The sequence below is a fragment of the Bubalus bubalis genome, chromosome 23 (assembly GCF_019923935.1).
Source record: "Bubalus bubalis isolate 160015118507 breed Murrah chromosome 23, NDDB_SH_1, whole genome shotgun sequence".
Classification (NCBI taxonomy): domain Eukaryota; kingdom Metazoa; phylum Chordata; class Mammalia; order Artiodactyla; family Bovidae; genus Bubalus; species Bubalus bubalis.
In genome coordinates this window covers 16119310-16141985 of record NC_059179.1, presented here as the reverse complement: position 1 = coordinate 16141985, position 22676 = coordinate 16119310, and the positions used below count along the sequence as shown (strand labels likewise).

The 22676-nt window shown below is 36.3% G+C and overlaps 1 protein-coding gene across 8 annotated transcripts in view; it reads right to left on the bottom strand.

Annotated features, from left to right (window-relative positions):
- Window positions 1-2666: 2666 nt before the first annotated feature.
- Window positions 2667-22676, bottom strand: part of TBC1D12 (TBC1 domain family member 12) — a 121803-nt gene continuing 101793 nt past the window's right edge. For 7 of the 8 annotated variants that reach the window (XM_025274145.3, XM_025274143.3, XM_006053591.4 and 4 more), the window contains 8 exons: window positions 22472-22578; window positions 14003-14083; window positions 11624-11712; window positions 10673-10744; window positions 8231-8359; window positions 7861-7970; window positions 5400-5658; window positions 2667-4528 (listed from right to left, as the gene is read on the bottom strand). In XM_025274145.3, coding sequence (XP_025129930.1) covers window positions 4460-4528; window positions 5400-5658; window positions 7861-7970; window positions 8231-8359; window positions 10673-10744; window positions 11624-11712; window positions 14003-14083; window positions 22472-22578 — 916 coding nt within the window. In that variant the 3' untranslated portion in view covers window positions 2667-4459. Of the gene's footprint in view, window positions 4529-5399; window positions 5659-7860; window positions 7971-8230; window positions 8360-10672; window positions 10745-11623; window positions 11713-14002; window positions 14084-22471; window positions 22579-22676 lie in introns of those variants that run through there. The other variant, XM_025274144.2, reaches the window with a different exon arrangement.

Below are 22676 nucleotides of genomic sequence, written 5' to 3'. Positions count from 1 at the left end.
ACTCAGGGAAAAATTGGCAGGACACATCTTCAGATAGATACTCTAAGAGCTGAGTTTACGAGCCCAATTCTCCTCATATCTAGAAAAACATTAAAATCCTTCATGGTGATGACTGTTCCTTATGACTAGGAAAGGCTTCATGAGATTGTAGAAACCTTCTGGAAAAATATGTGCTTGATTGCATATATTCTCTTCACCAAAAACCATATGTATACTGACCTTTCTCCCCTGCCTCTTTGAAGCAGTTTCTCAGAACTATCTGCTAAGGTGCTGTCTCGCAGGCTGCAGTCCTCATTTTGCCCCAAATAGAACTTAACTCACAATTCTCAAGTGGTGCATTTTGTTTTAAGTCAACACTGCTAATGGCATTCATTCTTTTTCATAGCTGATGTGTTTGTGTGTGTGTATGCATGCATGCATAACACATCCTCTTTCCATTCATCTGTCGACGGACACTTAGATTGCTTCCATGTCTTGCCTAGTGTAAACAGTGTTGCTATGAACACTGGGGTGCATGTATCTTTTCAAATTTGAGTTTTCATCGTTTCTGAATATATGCCCAGGAGTGGGGGTTGCTGGATCACATGGTAACTCTATTTTTAGTTTTTCAAGGGATCTCTATACTGTTCTCTGTAATGGCTATACCAGTTTACATTCTCACCAACAGTGTAAGAGGGTACCCTTTACCCATATCCTCTCCAGATTTATTATTTGTAGACTTTTTGATAATGGCCATTCATACCTCATTGCAGTTTTGCTTTGCATTTCTAGCAAACAGATTTTTTAAAGGGCAAAGCTTTCTTCTCTCTGAAGGGGCTAATTTCCCTGAAATTAAAAAAAGTTTTTAATTGTTTAAAAACATGATATAATTTTCATCTTTGCATGTTGTGAAAGCTTCCCTAATAGCTCAGTTGGTAAAGAACCCACCTGCAATGCAGGAGACCCCGGTTCGTTTCCTCGGTTGGGAAGATCCACAGGAGAACGGATAGGCTACCCACTCCTGTATTCTTGGGCATCCCTGGTGGCTCAGCTGGTAAAGGATCTGCCTGCAATGCGAGAGACCTGGGTTCGATCCCTGGGTTGGGGAGATCCCCTGGAGAAGGGAAAGGTACCCACTCCAGTATTCTGGCCTGGAGAATTCCATGGACTCTATAGTCCATAGGGTCACAAAGAGTGGTACATGGCGACTTTCACATGTTGTCAAACAGTGAAGTCCAAATAAATGGTTTTACCACTGTGCGTGCACGCATGTTCAGTTGGTTGTGTCCGACTTTGCTACCCTATGCACTGCAGCCTGCCAGGCTTCTCCAAGCAGGAATATTGAAGTGGGCTGCCATGCCCTCCTCCAGGGAATCTTCCTGACCCAGGGATCACACCCATGTCTCCTGCGGCCCCTGCACTGCAGGTAAATTCTTTACAGCTGAGCCGCCAGCACTATAGGAAAGCAAAATTTGTCACCCCAAAATGTGTCTTTTTGGTGTGAAGGTTAAATTAGGCTAATTATTTTTAAGAAACAGAAGACTCAGTAAGTTTTTCTTGTTACTGCCCCCTTATCTGCCAAAAAGAATTTTGATAGAGGGTCTATTCTGTAATAGAACTAAGAATATAGACTAGGTGAGGTGGGGAAAACTCTGCAGGGCCGAGAGAGATCAGAGTCCACTCACTGTTCTGCAAGGCCCAGCAAACATGTTTACCAAACATTTGCTTTTCATCTCCATGTGAATTGCTTCCCCTTTGAAGTCTCAAACCATACTCCTAACATCTTTGGTTTTCAGCTGAAGGTAGTACTTAAGGTGAGGGTTTCAGTCATTTTGGTGAGTTAGTTTTCCTGGGTGGTGTCAGAGGGGAAGAAATTTTCCTCAATCCTTAGTTCTTCAACAGAAAGCAAGAATATATATATAATTGAATTGAATCACTTTGTTGTACACCAGAAACTAACACAACACTGTATATCAACTATACCTCAATTAAAGTATACATATATACATATATATACACACACACACACACACACTCTGCTTATATATATGTGTGTGTGTGTGTGTGTGTATACTCAAATCAATAACATTATATGAAGGTCATCACTGCAAAAGAAATCAGCAAAAACTATGTGTTCTGATTTTAGAAAGCTATGCTAGTTACTGGAGTCTTCCAGTAGCATTTAAACAATACAATGCAGACCAGGGCTAAAAGGCCAACTAGAGAAATATTGATTAGACAGACAAAACATCATATTCAATTTCACATTATCTTGAGGTTTTTAGGAAAGTTATTTTTTTAGTTTTATTTTTATTTGGAAGATGATTACTTTACAATATTGTGATGGGTTCTGCCATCATCAACATAAATCAGCCACAGGTATACATATGTCCCCTCCCTTTTAAACCTCCCTTCCACCTCTCTCCCAGGCAAGTTATTTTTTAACTGAAAATACACTTTACCCAAAAAACTGCCATACACTGACCATATGAATAACGAGTAACTCTATAATGCCTGTATAAGAGGTTTAAGGAAGATACAACTTTCTCACTACCAGTACTGGCAATCTCAAAAGCCAAAAGGCCCAGTTATCCTCAGGAAGAGAAATCTGGAAGAAGAGTTTATTCCCTTTTTATCTCCACACATAGTTAAATATTCCCCAAATAATGAAGACTCATTTCAAGTAATTACTCTGCTTATAAGTTTTATTTACACAGTAATTGTTAATAGTGGATTTTAGTAAATTCCTTGTATTTACATTTTATATACACATTTATACTTGAAAGGTAAAGAAACTGTACAATAATAAAAATGAGAAAAAGAAATACAGTAACGTAGGCCCAACTTAGGAAACAAATACACAAAAGTAAGATTAAATTTTGGCAGGTAGTACAACCTCAATGAGATTACTGCCAGGGGTTTCGTTCCCTCTATCAGGGCCACCAATACCAAGGAAGTAGTTACCAGAGTTAATATGTCATTCTAAAACCTATTAAGACCCTGAGTACTCCCTCAATATTTTATTACACTACTAGTTTCCACTAAGAAAGCTCCTATGACAGGAGTTAACTTCTGAGGGCTCCATTAGTGGTCCCTAGGTTAGAATGACCCATGGGGTAAAAATACATGGGTACCATCTGGTCCCATATTCCTAAAGAGGCAGTCACTACACTAACAAGGTTCTCAGACTTGTTAGTTTGAAGACTATATACCACTAACAGAAATAGTGTGCTTAAGTGTTGTTTCAAACCAAAGTGCAACATAAAAGCACACTATAAGTCTAATTATTAACCAAATACCATGTTATATAGATATCAATAATAATAAAGTGATTTATTTTAAGCTCAAGAATCAAACATCATAATAAATTTAATGTCAGGTTACCAATAATTAGTCATTCCTTTATCCACTATATCATCAAAGTTAAACTCATTAGAAAAAAATTAAATTTTTCTTTTACTCTCATTTCCATTGATTAGAAAATTATACACAGGGTTTGACAAGTCACGGACTTGGCTACATATTGTTTCAAAATTCAAACTGGAATTAACAAATTTTGTTTCTACAGACAGTGAAAAAATTTTAACTAACAAACTTAAAGTCTTGCCAAGTAGCATGCTATTTAAGAACTCTCAGAATTCATTACTTTTTACTCTTACCAGTGAAAAACCTCATTTATATTTATGGACTTACTCCCTCCAAAAAGTCTTCAGTCCATTAAAGTGCAAAGAAATTTTCTTCTACCAGTTAGCTTTCTTAAATTACTAGATGAACAATCTCTTAGACTAGAAACAGAAAAGCTAAATTCCTCTGAGTGACAGAAATTCCTTGAGAAAAAGAAACAATTTCCTTTCAAAAACAGACAGACATGATACTGTGGAAAACACTTACATAAGTGCTAAACAATCTCCTACCAATATTTCCAGTTCCCAGATAACCCAAATTTGCCCCAACGTGGGAATGAATATAAACAACATCAGTGACATAAACACTTTACAATCAAAGTTGCTTATTATTGGTCTATAATATCTTCAAATGTTTGGAACTGGAGATAATATCTGTACTAAGGCGTTTATTTCAAATAGTATTTTAGAAGTTAAAGTAGTATTTAAATAGCCTGTTCTGACCTCCAAAGTGCCTTTATGCTAATAGTTAAAGAAAAGATGTAAAAATTTTGAACTATATCCAAAGCTATTAAAAAATGTATTGCATTAAACTATTCACTCCATATTATGGAGTATGAACTAGCCATTTAAATTTTCTCCTTTGTAAAATGGCTCTCCCTATAAAATACTTTTTAAATTAATACTGTCAATGGGTTACTCATTTACTTCAGCCCCATGGAATTCAAAATCAGTAGTTTTCCATGTCTTGATTCTTTTAGCTTTCTTCAGCATTTTCTACCATGCTTTTTACATAGGAAACAAAAACTTTTATCAAAAAACATTTGTTATATTGCAATTATTGTTAATTTTGAAGGTTAGCTTTTCAAAGCTGGACTATTATTCTTGTCTCCTTCTTTAATATCCTTCATCACAGATGAAAAGACCTGGAAATTATATAAAGTAAACATTAATGCTAAAAACAACAACCATGCAGATTAAAGAGATTTTAAAATCTACAGTTTATTAACATGAAAAAGCTTTAGCATACGTAACTTTGCTCTCTGAAAGAGTGTCAATTCTCATATCCTCTTGTTTGTTTCAACCCAATTTTATGATAGACAGTTAGATTCCAGTTTTCATCACTTGCCAATATTATAAAATTACTATTAGGTAACAAAACATTTCCTGGACCAATATTCGTTTTTTTTTGCATTTTCCCAATATTTATTTTTTTAATTGATTTATTTTAATTGGAGGCTAATTACTTTATAATATAGTGGTTTTTGCCTTACATTGACTGGACCAATATTCTTATATTTTCATTTTAATAAGCAATAAAACTGTGAACTTATGCTTACTGTCCATCATTCATGAAGCAAGTGTTAACACTATTTTTTATGTAATATAACTTTAGACTGTCAATATATTTGCTTCCCTAACAAGATTAAGCATCTAAAAAGTCAGAATCATACATTACATTCTTTTTATTGCAAACCCTTAGTACATATTCAGGTATTTAATACAATTGTTGTCTATTTGAACTACCAAGGTGCTTATATAATTACCCTGGCAAATACATGACTATTGTAGGCTGCACTTCACTAAACTCAAAATATTACTAGACTTACATAAAAAATAAAGCCATAGGTCTGGAGAAGTGAAAGAGAAGCAATGTTTTTTTCAAAGTCAAAAATTATTTTTAAAGCTTTTTTTTTAAACTTAAGCACTAACATTTGAAAAATAGTTAACTTTTTTTTTAATTAAAAAAAAAAACCTTTTACTACATCTGTTAGAAGTAGGAAAATGTCACTCTACCTGAGTCCATTTTTTGGTACTATTCTGCATCTGGATGGCTGCAATACAGCTGAACAGTTTTTCTGATGTGATATCTTCCGGCAATTTAGTTAGAAACTGTGCTATGTGAATAAAGTCCATCTGTAGAAGAATATCTTCATATAATCGGAGGATTCCTAATCCAGTCCTAAATAAAAATTCCTCCCCATCTCTGCAAAATACATCCCATACTCGACAGGCCAGATCAAGTGGTAGTGATTTGCTATATAGTGTGAAGATCCTAAAATTAGGGGGGGAAAAGTCATTGAAATTTTTCATTCATTTATTCAGTCACTCATTAAGCATCTCTATATAAAAAGAAGTGCTTAAATTAGGGCTGAAAAGGCAAATAAGATATGGCTCCTTCCCTCAACTTGAGTAGTGGAAAATTAAGTAATAAATAACAGAAGTATGTGAATTTACAATCTTATGCAGCGATACAGCCTAATACAAACTACACTGGCAGAATAACCTCATGGTTAAGGGTATGGACTCTGAAACCAGTGTACCTGAGTTTGAATCTTAGATTTGCAATTTATTGATTATGTACCCTGAGTAAGATACTTAACCTTGCTGTGCCTCAGTCTGCTCATTAGTAAACAAAGATAATAAAATTACCTAAATGTAAAGTGTTTAGAATAGTGAATGGCAAATAAGAAATGCTCAGTAAAAGTTACTTCTTATTACCGTATGAGGACAAGTACCTTATATTAACCTAAATACAAAACCATAAAGCCTGACTTCTCTCCTTTTCTTCCTCTTCACAAACACCTACTGTTTTTCCGTTCACCAAACTTTACTTACTACTACTTTTGGAGCATGTGTACCCTCCAATAGAATCATCAAAGGTTTTTCCCATCCTTTCTGATAATGTTTGATCATGTCTTTACTCAGTAGTACTTTGGAGTAGCACTGTAGTTGAGGAAGTAGGGGGAGAAGATGCTAGAGAACTTCTCTTGATGTTACCTTGGCAAAGAAGGTACACATTTTTTACATGAACTTTATCTGAGATACTGCTGATGAAACATGAGCAAGGCAACTAAAGGCTCTCCCGCCAAAAAATGAAATAAATCCTCATTAGCACTGCCACTTACTTATTCCTCTTTTTTCTTGCACCATTGGTTCTGAGCTTTGTATGTTACAAGCTCAATGGAGTGAAACAAAAATCCATGACTACTTCTTAAATTATAAACACATATTTAATTGCATAACAGAAAGCAGAGGGAATTCCCTCGCAGTCCAGTGGTTAGGAGTCTGGTTTCCACTGCAGAGGGCTTGGGTTTTATTCCCTAGTCAGGGAACTAATATTCTAAAAGCTGTAAGGCCCGGCCAAAAAAAAAAAAAAAACCCTCCAGAAAACCTAAAGCATACTCTTGGTAGTACAGAGAATACTAACTCACTGTTCAAAATGTGAAAGGGTACTAGAAGTGCCGAAGCAGTTTCTAGTATACAGTACTCACTCGGTATTAATTTCATCCTGCTCCCTTTATCAGTTGTGATCCTGTTTTGGCTCATGTTCACAGTTCTTAAGATGGACAACTGAGCAGTTTTACCACCTTCTTTACAGATTTAGTATTTGATCTTGGTCCTTCAGGTCCCGTAATAGAAAACCCTTCTCCCCATGATCTTAGGTCCTACCCAAAGGAACTCTAATGTTCCTAATGGGAACAGGAGAATACGTTGAAAAATAACTTAGTCTTTTTTTTAAAGTCTAAATAGAAGAAACCTCAAACAACCATAAAGATAGCCGATCAATGCCATTATCTATATTAAATCTTATCACTTATATGAAACCCACTGATTTTTAATGATTAGGATTTAAGATTTAAATATTTCATATGTACTCTTAACAATCTATCTTAAGATCGACTGCTCTATCTCTTGGGCAAAATTCACCCCCGTCTAAATACTCTACTGCTACTGTTTAGCAGAGTCCTAGGCAAACCTTCCAAGTTAGAATACAAGAGCTAGAATTGTAAAGTTAAAAAAAGGCATTAGCACTTAAATAAGGCATCAATACTTGGTCAGAAAACTGGATAAGGCCTTGGAAAAAACAAAGCTCTCAGTAAAGAAAACCTATCATAACTATCATAAACCCTTGTATGTTAAGAATATTAAAGGAATAGCAACTAATTCTTTCTCAGAGCTTAGTATGTACCTGGCATTGAGTGAGATAATCCATGTAAAACACTCTCAAAACAACTCAAGATAGAGATATTATTATTCCCATTTTATAGTTTGGAAATTGAAATACAAAAAAACAGGGATTCTGATTTCAAACCAGAGTTCACACTCTTAATCAAATGCCTCCCAACAAAAATGTGAGGGTTTCTTTATACATAAGAGAAGAGTTTTTCTTATATGTATGATCCTGTGCATCAGATTTACTTTAGGCAAAAAGTTTTACTCTGTTTCCTTTTAATTACTATATTCTATAACTTACCAGTCTATCAAGTATATGTCTGGTGTAAGACTATAAGATTTGAAATGAAGAAATAGTTTGGAGAGATTTTCTTCAAAAAATACTTCAAACGTTGCAAAATATTTCAACATCTAAAGATAGAAATTTCAACAAAATTATTTAAGAGTATACTCGAGAAATTGAGAAATTAAATCCTTACTCATAAGTTAATAGAAAATCTTGCTTAGCATCTGTTTCTGAGTCTTTTCATCAAGCATTCATAAAACTGTAATTCAATGAAAGGCTTATTTTAGATCACCTTGGTCTTCTAATTACTGTATTTTACTCTGTAAGGGCAATCAGACTATAGAAACTGACAAAGAAAAACATAATTCATTCTAAATGTTCATACCATGCTGTGATCCACACGAAAAAAGGCTAACTGGCATGGCTTATTCAGGAGATTTGCAAATGCAATGAAGGCATCTGCTTCTTCCAAGTTGAGAATGAGAACTGCTGCTATGAAGGACATCCCTTGGACCTTCAAAGGGAAGAGAAATTAATGCAGGAGATGCAAGACACACAGGTTCAATCTCTGAATCAGGAAGATCCCCTGGAGTAGGAAATGGCAACTCACTCCAGAATGCCTGCCTGAAAAATTCCAGGGACAGAGGAGCCTGGCGGGCTACAGACCATGGGGTCACAGAGAGTCAGACACGACTGAGCAACTGAGCGCATACAGTTTTAAAATAAAAGTTTTATTTTAAAATATCAATATTTAGTAAGTGCTAAAAATTAAATCCTTTATGATGAAACTTATAATGCAAAAATTTAAATGAATGTCAACTTAAAAATATGAAGGGGTTATATAATGTTTTTATGATTCTATTATAGAACACATGACCAAAAGAGATTCTCTGTTTAAATTTTACTTTCTTCCTAAGTTCAGATCAGATCAGATCAGTCACTCAGTCGTGTCCGACTCTTTGTGACCCCATGAATCGCACCATGCCAGGCCTCCCTGTCCATCACCAACTCCCGGAGTTCACTCAGACTCATGTCCATCGAGTCAGTGATGCCATCCAGCCATCTCATCCTCTGTCATCCCCTTCTCCTCTTGCCCCCAATCCCTCCCAGCATCAGAGTCCTTTCCAATGAGTCAACTCTTTGCATGAGGTGGCCAAAGTACTGCAGTTTCAGCTTTAGCATCATTCCTTCCAAAGAAATCCCAGGGCTGATTTCCTTCAGAATGGACTGGTTGGATCTCCTTGCAGTCCAAGGGACTCTCAAGAGTCTTCTCCAACACCACAGTTCAAAAGCATCAATTCTTCGGCGCTCAGGCTTCTTCACAGTCCAACTCTCACATCCGTACATGACCATAGGAAAAACCATAGCTTTGACTAGACGAACCTTTGTTGGCAAAGTAATGTCTCTGCTTTTGAATATGCTATCTAGGTTGGTCATAACTTTCCTTCCAAGGAGTAAGTGTCTTTTAATTTCATGGCTGCAGTCACCATCTGCAGTGATTTTGGAGCCCAGAAAAATAAAGTCTGACACTGTTTCCACTGTTTCCCCATCTATTTCCCATGAAGTGATAGGACCGGATGCCATGATCTTAGTTTTCTGAATGTTGAGCTTTAAGCCAACTTTTTCACTCTCCACTTTCACCTTCATCAAGAGGCTTTTTAGTTCCTTTTCACTTTCTGCCGTAAGGGTGGTGTCATCTGCATATCTGAGGTTTCTTCATAAGGACAGCTTTAATACTACAACCTACCCCATGCCCAAACTTCACTTTCTCCCCAAGCCATGTCATGCTTTTTCTATAATACTTATCACCTTTTCATATAACATGTGATTTACTTATTTGTTGTTGTTTATTGTCTGTCTCCATCTAAATTATAAGAGACAAAAAGGAATCTTTCTTTTGTTCACAGAGCTGAATAAAATGCCTAGAACAAAGCCTGGCATATAGCCATAAGCACACAGTACATATTTGTTGAGTGAATGGATGAATAAACAAATGTACAAATGAACATGCAACAAAATAGGGTAAGTTGTATCAGACAGCCACCCTATTGTGACATCTCTAAAATTCTTCTATTTTAAGACAAAGGCAAGAAAATGAAGGTTTTATGATTTCCAATAAAACATGACAAGTTGAACACACATTTTTATTTGTCCCCTTCCCTTCTAAATCCAACTAAGATAACAGTAAATCAAATGATAAGTATTAACCTAGAAGAACAAAAAAGAAAATGGAAAATAATATAGACAGTAGATAAAAGATGTCAATAGCATTTTGGAAATTTTAACTATACAGGGAATATTGAGACTAAAATATGTGCCGAGGAGAAAGCCAGTCAGCGGCAAGCCAATTCAGCCACAAATTCTGGAAGGCTCAAGAACTGAAGTTATCAGGCACCTCTAAAATTGAGAGGAAGGACTAAAACTTGGATTGGTTAAAAATTTGTAAAAGGAGCAAATCCCCTCCTCTACTCTGTATGTACAGGTACCTACCTACCTTGCCTCAACCCAGATGAACATAAGAGGTTTATCTCTAAAGAGACAATCAGGAAAAGGAGAGTTAGGGAAAAGGGGAGAAGGCAACACAGGATAGATAATAAATAAAAGTTTACAAATTGAATGGTCAAATCCCCAGCTGCTCTCCAAGAAAGCAGGCAATCAGTCTCACAAGCCTCTGGCAGGAAAGGGAAAATTTCTCTCAGAGTAAGCTGACAGGACCAAGAAAAAAACCATACAGATACAGACATTTGAGAGCTAATACAACATAAGCTACTATGAGATAAGACAGAGACTGTTTATATTCAAAAGACAGATTGAAACAAATACTTACATAACCAACATCCGGTCGGTAACAGGTATATGCCCCTAATATGCTATGTAAGACATCATGATATGGGCCACCCTTAGAGAAGAGAAAAATGAAATGTCAAACTATACAAATAATTGTTTCTAAGTTAATTCTCAAATAACATGTTAATTAACTTTATATTTCCTAAATGACTAGTTTTAGTCAGTATACTTATTCATTCTGCAAAGATATGTTCTAAAGTATGGGTAAAAAATATTTAATTGTGGAAAACCAAAATAGTCAAATAAACTTACTTGATGGATGGATACAAACTATAGAGTTGTATGCAATTTTAAAGACATCTAAAGTTGGCACAATAAATTTATAATGAACACTGATTCTTTCATTTGATATAATACAATTTCAGCAAAAGAAAACCATGAATACACAAAATTAAGTTTATTAATAATCACAAATATTAATCTTAATGGTAAAATGTTCAATCTCACTTTGTCAACATAGAGAAAAATTCCATGAATAAAGACTTGTCATATATACGTATAAAATGTAATCGTTACTCTCCTCATAAAATGTAAGCAATTTCATAATAATCTCTGCACAAAAAACAAACCTTCCTATTTCAATAATAATTCTGAAAAAAAATTAAGTTTTGGAGCAAACTTCCTTATAGTTTACCAATTTACTAGGCAAAAATGTTAAAATTCAGATATTTTACAGAATAGAAACTAGACAAATTCACTTCAGGGAAAACTCATCAGTACCTTTGTGTGCTATTCTAACTGCAATGCATTCAGTCAGTGGAGTAAAATAACAGAAATGCCTTTACTATTTTCCTACTAGTTTTGCCTTTTTTATATAAAGGCATCCAATTTTTATAGTTATGCTTTTAAAAAATAATAGCTATGCATTTACAGAATTTGTTCCTTTGGATTAAAAAAAATAGGTGCTACAAGCTAGTTGAGATACCCTTACCTTCTGAAAGATGTAGAGAGATGGAAATGTACGGGATATGTCCAACTTAATTAATTCTAGACTGGCCTCTCGATCAGCAACAGATACACCTGCATTTGCCAGGCAGATAAAACTGAAATGATTACTCATTATACCAAGTTCAGTCTTGTAAACACAGAATGATCACACACAGCATGTATGTTACTTAAGGAAAGTTAAAAGCGGAATAATCAATAACTTTAAAGAAACATCACAGCTTTTCCTGGAACTTATAGCCTTAAACCTGTATGCAGGTCAGGAAGCAACAGTTAGAACTGGACATGGAACAACAGATAGGTTCCAAATAGGTAAAGGAGTACGTCAAGGTTGTATATTGTCACCCTACTTATTTAATATGCAGAGTACATCATGAGAAGCACTGGGCTGGAAGAAGCAAAAGCTGGAATCAAGATTGCCGGGAGAAATATCAAGAACCTCAGATATGCAGATGACACCACCCTTATGGCAGAAAGTGAAGAAGACCTAAAAAGCCTCTTGATGAAAGTGAAAGAGGAGAGTGAAAAAGTTGGCTTAAAGCTCAACATTCAGAAAATGAAAATCATGGCATCCGGTCCCATCACTACATGGGAAATAGATGGGGAACAGTGTCAGACTTTATTTTTCTGGGCTCCAAAATCACTGCAGATGGTGACTGCAGCCATGAAATTAAAAGACGCTTACTCCTTGGAAGGAAAGTTATGACCAACCTGGACAGCATATTAAAAAGCACAGACATTACTTTGCCAACAAAAGTCCGTCTAGTCAAGGCTATGGTTTTTCCAGTGGTCATGTATGGATGTGCGAGTTGGACTGTGAAGAAAGCTGAGCACCGAAGAATTGATGCTGTTGAACTGTGGTGTTGGAGAAGACTCTTGAGAGTCCCTTGGACTGCAAGGAGATCCAACCAGTCCATCCTAAAGGAGATCAGTCCTGGGTGTTCATTGGAAGGACTGATGTTGAAGCTGAAACTCCAATACTTTGGCAACCTGATGCGAAGAGGTGCTCATTTGAAAAGACCCTGATGCTGGGAAAGATCGAAGGCAGGAGGAGAAGGGGACGACAGAGGATGAGATGGTTGGATGGCATCACCGACTCAATGGACATGGGTTTGGGTGGACTCTGGGAAAGGTGATGGACAGAGAGGCCTGGTGTGCTGCGGTTCATGGGGTCGCAAAGAGGCGGACATGACTGAGCGACTGAAGTGAACTGAATATGAAGAAAGAATCTATACATTTATCACAAAGTTTTATGGTAAAAGATTTCTGTTTCTAGGTTTTATGAAAGGGAGGGGAAAGACTACTACTCCTGCAATAACAACTAGGAAAAAACAGATTTCAAATACCATATGTTTTAAAAAAGGCATAAGAGGAAATTCCCTGGTGATCCAGTGGTTAGGATTCTGTGCTCTCATTGCTGAGGACCTGGGTTCTGTCCCTGGTCAAGGAACTAAAATCCCACAAGCCATGTGGTGTGGCCAGAAAAGAAAGGGAAAAAAAAAAAAAAGGCATAAGAGAATTGTGAGCACCGAGAATTGTAAAGGTTTTAAATCTCAGAAAGAGAAGAGTCTTGCCTTTCCTTTCCCAGCTAAGTGGATACCAGTGGCTACTTTTATTCCTAGGGGCATCTGCCAAGTGTGGGAATGGGCTCAGGACTGAGCCTGCCAGAGATGAAGGTATTCTGCTTGAGCAAAGAATGCAGAAGAGCTTTTCATGGCCCAATAAGACTGATTTGGAGAAGCCTGAATGTATATCTGGTTTTCCTCTGTGGGAATTTTGCTGGGTTCCAGTGTTGTGCAGAAGGCCAGGCTGGAAAGACATAATGAAATCATCCATAGGCACATGGCCCTTGGGAGAATGTCTGATTAAAGTAGGGAGCCTGTGGTTCTTTCCTTCAGCAAATTTGAAACCCAAGATGAACTAAGTCTATCTAAAGCTGCAATCCTGCCGAACCTAGCTCAGTTACTGACTAAATTGAAATGATAATCCAACAGCATAAGAGAGAAGAGCATGCTTCCTCTTCACGAGAGGTCACAAGCGAGCTGTGAAGATCATCAATCTTTTAAGTAACAGGTGGCCTAAAAATACTGCACCCCATTACTTTTACTGTTGTGATTAAAAACTGGACCCTGGAGTCCAACAACCTGGGTTTACATCACAGCTGTACTGTTCCCAAGTTAACTATTCTGAGCCTCAGTTTCCTCTTATATCATCCAGTATAATAACATCTATTTAAAGGGTTATTAACATTAAAGGAGATAATGTATGTAAAGAATTATTGCAGTTCCTGGCATATTGTAAAAAATCACACTCATCTCAGCACCTGGATTTTGAGAAATTTCTATTAACAACAAAAATAGCCCACCTTCTACATCATTCTCTGAACTTGTTTCACTGAAACTTTTCCACCGTTCCTTTGCTCTTGAGAGGAAGATTTCATAAAGTTCTGGGGAAAAACAAGAATAAAAATTCATAAATAATAAGAAAGAAATTTATCCATATATTTCTATTTTTACTCAAAAATAAAGATAAAAATCTTACTATATCATCAGATTTCTCTTATGTGGCAGGTATCAAAAATGTGGTAAACTGAAGTACTTGATTCTATCAAAACTATTCATTACACAACCAGAAAGATAAAATACTGCAGAGTGCTCAGCCAAATAGCTACCATATAGAATGAATGTTAAGAGGCTGGAAAAGATGTTTCTGCTAAAGGAATATCACTGTGGAATAGCAGAAATATGATTTTCGGAGTCAGTCAGACCTAGATTCAAATTCCAGCTCTGCCACGTACTACCTGTGAGACTTCAAGAAAGGTACTTGATCACTCTGGAACTAGGCTGTCTTCATCAGTAAACTGGAGAAAAGTAACACCTACTCAAGGGGTTGTGTATGTGTGTGCTCCGATGCTTCAGTTGTGTCTGACTCTTTGTGACCCCATGGACCACAGCCAGCCAGGCTCCTCTGTCCATGGGATTTTCCTGGCAAGAATACTACAGTGGGTTGCCATGCTCTCCTCCAGGGGATCTTCCCCACCCAGGGATCAAATCCGAATCTCCTGAGTCTCCTGCATTGCAGGTAGATTCTTTACCTGCTGAGCCATCCAGAAAACCCATGATTAAGTAAGGTAATTTACATTAAGCTCCTGACACCATATAGATCCTCAATAAATGCAAATGCTGGTTCTTGCTTTCCTTCTCTTAAAATTGTTTTCTCTATTATGAAATTGCTATGATATGATATCTCTATTATGATATTATGATAAGGCTAACAAGCTATTCAAAGCTACCAAACTTCACAGATTTTGCCAGGCCTACATACAAAAATCTCAACCCCTCTGCCCAATTACTTTTTGAGACTATTACTCTGTGCTTTCATATACAGGATCTCATTAAAGTTTCAAGAACAAAAGAAATTGAAAATTTTTCAACTCTCAAACTTTAATTGTTTCTGCTTTCTAACTAACCACTACAAATATGTTAAAATTTACATAAAAATAGTAAATTTCAATGACAAAACAGCAGAAAGTATTTCTTGCCCAAATATCAAAATTTATATAATACTGCCCCAAATACCAAGAACATATTTTGCATCAATTAATCTTTTTTTTTAATGTATTTACTACTCATGGTTTGGAAAGAAGAAATTTAAAAAAAATTTTTTTTAATATAAATGTATTTATTTTAATTGGAGGCTAATTACTCTACACTATTATATTGGTCTTGCCATACATCGACATGAATCTGCCACAGGTGTTCATGAATTCCCTATCCTGAACCCCCCCTCCTACCTCCCTCCCCATCCCATCCCTCTGGGTCATCCCAGTACACCAGCCCTGAGCATCCTGTATCATGCATCGAACCTGGACTGGCAATTCTTTCCACATATAATATACGTGTTTCAATGCTATTCTCCCAAATCATCCCACCCTCACCCTCTCCCACAGAGTCCAAAAGACAGTTCTATACATCTTTGTCTCTTTTGCTGTCTCACATACAGGGTTATTGTTACCATCTTTCTAAATTCCATATATATGCATTAGTATGCTGTATGGTGTTTTTCTTTCTGGCTTACTTCACTCTGTATAATAGGCTCCAGTTTCATCCACCTCATTAGAACTGATTCAAATGTATTCTTTTTAATGGCTGAGCAATACTCCATTGTGTATATGTACCACTGCTTTCTTATCCATTCATCTGCTGATGGACCCTGGCTATTATAAAGTGCTGTGATGAACACTGAGGTACACGTGTCTCTTTCAATTCTGGTTTCCTCGGTGTGTATGCCCAGCAGTGGGATTGCTGGGTCGTATGGCAATTCTATTTCCAGTTTTTTAAGGAATCTCCACACTGTTCTCCATAGTGGCTGTACTAGTTTGCATTCCCACCAGCAGTGTAAGAGGGTTCCCTTTTCTCCACACCCTCTCCAGCATTTATTGGACTTTTGGATAGCAGCCATTCTGACTGGTGTGAAATGGTACCTTATTGTGGTTTTGATTTGCATTTCTCTGATAATGAGTGATGTTGAGCATCTTTTCATGTGTTAGCCATCTGTATGTCTTCTTTGGAGAAATGTCTGTTTAGTTCTTTGGCCTATTTTTTGATTCGGTCATTTATTTTTCTGGAACTGAGCTGCAGGAGTTGCTTGTATATTTTTGAGATTAATTCTTTGTCAGTTGCTTCATTTGCAGTTATTTTCTCCCATTCTCATGGCTGTCTTTTCACCTTGCTTATAGTTTCCTTTGTTGGATAGAAGCTTTTAATTAGGTCCCATTTGCTTATTTTTGCTTTTATTTGTAATATTCTGGGAGGTGAGTCATAGAGGATCCTGCTGTGATTTGTGTCAGACAGTGTTTTGCCTATCTTCTCCTCTAGGAGTTTTATAGTTTCTGGTCTTACCTTTAGATCTTTAATCCATTTTGAGTTTATTTTTGTGTATGGTGTTAGAAAGTGTTCTACTTTCATTCTTTTACAAGTGGTTGACCAGTTTTCCCAGCACCACTTGTTAAAGAGATTGTCTTTAATCCATTGTATATTCTTGCCTCCTTTGCCAAAGATAAAGTGTCCATAGGTGCATGGATTTATCTCTGGGATTTCTATTTTGTTCCATTCATCTATATTTCTGTCTTTGTGCCAGTACCATACTATCTTGATGACCGTGGCTTTACAGTAGAGCCTGAAGTCAGACAGGATGATTCCTCCAGTTCCATTCTTCTTTCTCAAGATTGCTTTGGCTATTCGAGGTTTTTTGTATTTCCATACAAATTGTGAAATTATTTGTTCTAGCTCTGTGAAAAATACCGTCGGTAGCTTGATAGGGATTGCATTGATCTACAGATTGCTTTGAGTGGTACACTCATTTTCACTATATTGATTCTTCTAATCCATGAACACGGTATATTTCTCCATCTATTATAGTGTCCTCTTTGATTTCTTTCACCAGTGTTTTATAGTTTTCTATATATAGGTCTTTTGTTTCTTTAGGTAGATATATTCTTAAGTATTTTATTCTTTTTGTTGCAATGGTGAATGGAATTATTTCCTTAATTTCTCTATTTTCTCATTATTAGTGTATAGGAATGCAAGGGATTTCTGTGTGTTGATTTTATATCCTGCCACTTTACTATATTCATTGATTAGCTCTAGTAATTTTCTGGTGGAGTCTTTAGGGTTTTCTATGTAGAGGATCATGTCATCTGCAAACAGTGCGAGTTTTACTTCTTTTCTAATCTACTGCTACTGCTAAGTCACTTCAGTCGTGTCCGACTCTGCGACCCCATAGACGGCAGCCCACCAGGCTGCCCCATCCCTGGGATTCTCTAGGCAAGAACACTGGAGTGGGTTGCCATTTCCTTCTCCAATGCATGAAAGTGAAAAGTGAAAGTGAAGTCGCTCAGTCGTGTCCGACCCTCAGCGACCCCATGGACTGCAGCCTTCCAGGCTCCTCCATCCATGGGATTTTCCAGGCAAGAGTACTGGAGTGGGGTGCCATTGCCTTCTCTGCTTTTCCAATCTGGATTCCTTTTATTTCTTTTTCTGCTCTGATAGCTGTGGCCAAAACTTCCAAAACTATGTTGAATAGTAGTGGTGAGAGTGGGCACCCTTGTCTAGTTCCTGGCTTTAGGGGAAATGCTTTCAATTTTTCATCATTGAGGATAATGTTTGCTGTGGGTTTGTCATATATAGCTTTTATTATGTTGAGGTATGTTCCTTCTATTCCTGCTTTCTGGAGGGTTTTTTTCTCATAAACAGATGTTGAATTTTGTCAAAGGCTTTCTCTGCATCTATTGAGATAATCATATGGTTCTTATTTTTTCAATTTGTTAATGTGGTGTATTACATTGATTGATTTGCAGACATTGAAGAATCCTTGCATCCCTGGGATAAAGCCCACTTGATCATGATGTATGATCTTTTAAATGTGTTGTTGGGTTCTGTTTGCTAGAATTTTGTTAAGGATTTTTGCATCTATGTTCATCAGTGATATTGGCCTATAGTTTTCTTTTTTTGTGGGATCTTTGTCAGGTTTTGGTATTAGGGTGATGGTCGCCTCATAGAATGAGTTTGGAAGTTTACCTTCCTCTGCAATTTTCTGGAAGAGTTTGTGTAGGATAGGTGTTAGCTCTTTTCTAAATTTTTGATAGAATTCAGCTGTGAAGCCGTCTGGTCCTGGGCTTTTGTTTGCTGGAAGATTTCTGATTACCGTTTCAATTTCCATGGTTGTAATGGGTCTGTTAAGATTTTCTATTTCTTCCTGGTTCAGTTTTAGAAAGTTGGTCTTTTCTAAGAATTTGTCCATTTCTTCCAAGTTGTCCATTTTATTGGCATATAATTTCTGATAGTAGTCTCTTATGATCCTTTGTATTTCTGTGTTGTCTCTGTTGTGATCTCTCCATTTTCATTTCTAATTTTATTGATTTTTCTCCCTTTGTTTCTTGATGAGTCTGGCTAATGGTTTTTCAATGTTATTTATCATTTATTTTATTTATCGTTTATTTTATTTATCATTTTCCCAGTAGTCATGTATGGATGTGAGAGTTAGACTAGAAAGAAAACTGAGTGCTAAAGCATTGATGCTTTTGAACTGTGGTGTTGGAGAAGACTCTTGAGAGTCTCTTGGAGTGCAAGGAGATCCAACCAGTCCATCCTAAAGGAAATCAGTCCTAATTATTCATTGGAAGGACTGATGCTGAAGTTGAAACTCCAATACTTTGGCCACCTGATGGGAAGTATTGACTCATTTGTAAAGACCCTGATCCTGGGAAAGATTGAAGGCGGGAGGAGAAGGGGACAACAGAGGATAAGATGGTTGGACGGCATCACCAACTCCATGGACATGAGTTTGAGTATCCAGAAGTTGGTGATGGACAGGGAAGCCTGATGTGCTGCAGTCCATGGGGTCGCAAAGGGTCGGACACAACAGATCAACTGAACTGAACCTCATTCACTCCTGAATACATAACTGTTTAATTGAAAGAAGCTAAAATTAATTTGAAAATGAATGACCTGGTTACTTTATAAGCCTTATAAATTTTAAGCTTAAAAAAAAAAAACTTTTTGATTAGAGTATTGCAAAAGATTAATACCAACTTAATCAATATTTTAATGTCTAAGTTATATATACTTAATACTGTAAAGTTCTCAACAAAACTTCAAATAAAACATAGCTGCCAATACTGCATCATCTTACCTGTATGCAAACTGATTCTTAAGACCTTAAACCAATACAGTCCTTTTCTAAGCTTAATTTAATTCTCAATACTTCCCTTAAATTCTATTTTTTAATTGAAAAAAAAGTCGTTAAAATGACATGTTCATTATTTGTGAAAATCAATTTTATAAACCATATATGATCATGTTACTCATTTGGCATCACTTTTTTTTGCTATGTCTCCTTAGCCAGATTTATTTTAACACAATGGACTACATTTCTACAGTTATGATTCACTACTTGCCATATTTTAAGAAATCAAATATTTTAAGAAATCAAATAAACACAATTCAATTATGTATGGGTTTTTCAATACTTCCATAAAGGCAGAAGGGAGAAGCATATAAATTAATTCGTTAAAGACAGTCTTTGAAAAGCATATTTTACAATACATTATCTCATGAATTCATCAATTTCTCACCATGAGAAATTATGAAAAGCCTAACTGTTTAATTCCAGAGTTTGCATATTTGCACAACTAATCACAGTGCTTTTATTGTACAAAGTATGTGTATTTTTTTGTAATCCTATTTACCAATCTAGGCTGTTATAGAAGGATTTTATCCCATGCTATCATAAAGATGTTCTTCAGTGTTTTTGGGAAAAAAAAAAAAAAAATTTTTTTTTTTTTTTTTTGCATCACTTTTAAGACTGAAGATAGACATTTAGGTCTTTGTTATAAATTCTGCAAAACTCCTGGAGAAGACTCTTGAAGGACTTGTACTGCAAGGAGATTAAACCAATCAATTCTACAGAAAACCGACCCTGAATATTCATTGGAAGGACTGATGCTGAAGTTGAAGCTCCAATACTTTGGCCACCTGATGCAAAGAGCCGACTCATTGGAAAAGACCCTGATGCTGGGAAAGATCGAAGGCAAAAGGAGAAGGGGATGGCAGAGGATGAGATGGTTAGATAGTATACTGACTCAATGGACATGAATTTGAGCAAACTCCAGGACAGTGGAGGACAGAAGAGCCAGGTGTGCTATAGTCCATGAGGTCGCAAAGAATTGGACACGACTTCGCAACTAAACAATGACTATATATAATACTGACTGCTGTAATGAATATCCTTGTAGAAAAGCTTTTGTAAATCTGTTTATTTACTTCAAGTGTTAGAACTAGAATAAATGGGCTAGAGGTTACATTTTTTGAAGCTTTTGGTAAATATTTCTAAATTATTTTCAGTCATACTCTATGTGGGTAATATTCATTCATTTTACTCACTTTTGAGAAGTAAAAAAAACAGCACCTTGACATTGTTTTGACACAAATCTCTCTGATTTAGCAATCACTAGAAAAATAGTTAAATAAATTATAGTACAGCCAAAACGTGGAATACAGTGCAGCTATGCTAAGTCACGTCAGTCATGTCTGACTCTGTGCGACCCTATAGACGGCAGCTCACCAGGCTCCCCCATCCCTGGGATTCTCCAGGCAAGAACACTGCAGCGGGTTGCCATTTCCTTCTCCAATGCATGAAAGTGAAAAGTGAAAGTGAAGTCGCTCAGTCGTGTCCGACTCTCAGCGATCCCATGGACTGCAGCCCACCAGGCTCCTCCGTCCATGGGACTTTCCAGGCAAGAGCAGCTATAGTAAGTATAAATACACCTGTATGCACTGACATGGAGGGATGTTCAGATGATTTGTGGAAAAAAAATAAAAGGAAGAAAAAAAGAAAGCTTAAAAAGTATCATAAGTAGATGTACTCTTTTTTTATGTGCATAGAAAAAAGATCTGGAAGAACATATACCAAATTGTTAACTAATACATAGTAGGATTAAGAGAAGATGTTTGGGTGAAAGAGGGGGACAGACATTCAGTTTGTACTTTACTATTGAATTTTTTTCAATAATATATAAATAAAAAATTTTAAGTAACAATGTATTATTTATATTATACTAGAATTAGTATATTATTATACTAGATTATAATTATATTAATTGTATATATTATATATTTATATATATATTATATAATAATTATATTATTATAACATTAGTATATTATTATACTATATTATTATACTAGAATTATTATACTAGAATCCCTAAAAGTCTTTTTGTGGTGCCTCTGGCATTATCATTATCATTCAGACCATTTTTAATAATATCAATTATTTTACTCTATGTGATACTATCCTTATTTTATCTAATTTTTTTAATTCATCAAAACCACACTACATTTTATTCCTATCTACATTTTACTCCTATGCTTCAAGGTTTTAAGAAACTTAAAAAAATAAAAACTATGAGAATCTTACTTCTGTTTTTTTCAAGTTTTTAAATAAAAACATTCAAAAATTACTGGTTTGGGTAGAGAGACAGGAAAATAAATTTTTATCCTTCCCATAATATTTATGTTTTTTTGAAAAAAGAGGAAACTTGTCCACAACTAGACTATTTTATTTTTCCTGGATGTGACAGTTGGACTGTGAAGAGAGCTGAGCATTGAAGAATTGATGCTTTTGAACTGTGGTGTTGGAGAAGACTCTTGAGAGTCCCTTGGACTGCAAGGAGATCCAACCAGTCCATTCTAAAGGAGATCGGTCCTGGGTGTTCTTTGGAAGGAATGATGCTGATGCTGAAACTCCAGTGCTTTGGCCACCTCATGCGAAGAGCTGCCTCATTGGAAAAGACTCTGATGCTGGGAGGGATTGTGGGCAGGAGGAGAAGGGGATGACAGAGGATGAGATGGCTGAATGGCATCACCGACTCAATGGACATGAGTTTGAGTGAACTCTGGGAGTTGGTGATGGACAGGGAGACCTGGCGTGCTGCAGATCATGGGGTCGCAAAGAGTCGGACACGACTGAGCGACTGAACTGAACTGAACTGATGCTTATTCATCTACTGCTACCTAGACCTATCCACAGTTTAAGATATTTGAATGCCAAGATTATTATTGATGGTTGTAAACTAAAGGAAAACACAAATTGTATATACATAATATGAAATACAGTAACATTAAATTGTACCAGGTTTTAGAGGGTGTGGGGAATGAAGTATGCTCTTAAAATGTAGTGCCTTTTTAAATGACCAATCTATTCATCTGTTTTGTAACTCTGAAGATGGCTATTATCATGTGTGGGAGTAACTCAATTAATATAGAATACAAACCAGGAGTGATATTTAGTTCATTTCCTACAGCTAGACTCCAAACTTTCCCACGAACACTAGGGGGCAATCCCTGCCACCACAATTCTCGAACTCTTCTCGTACTACGCCTAGAATTCAAGGGGGAGAAAAAAGGAGAAAGTTACTTTTTATATCAAAAATACTAGTTCCATGATGGTTTACCTAGTCTGTGGCCAAATGGCTGAAT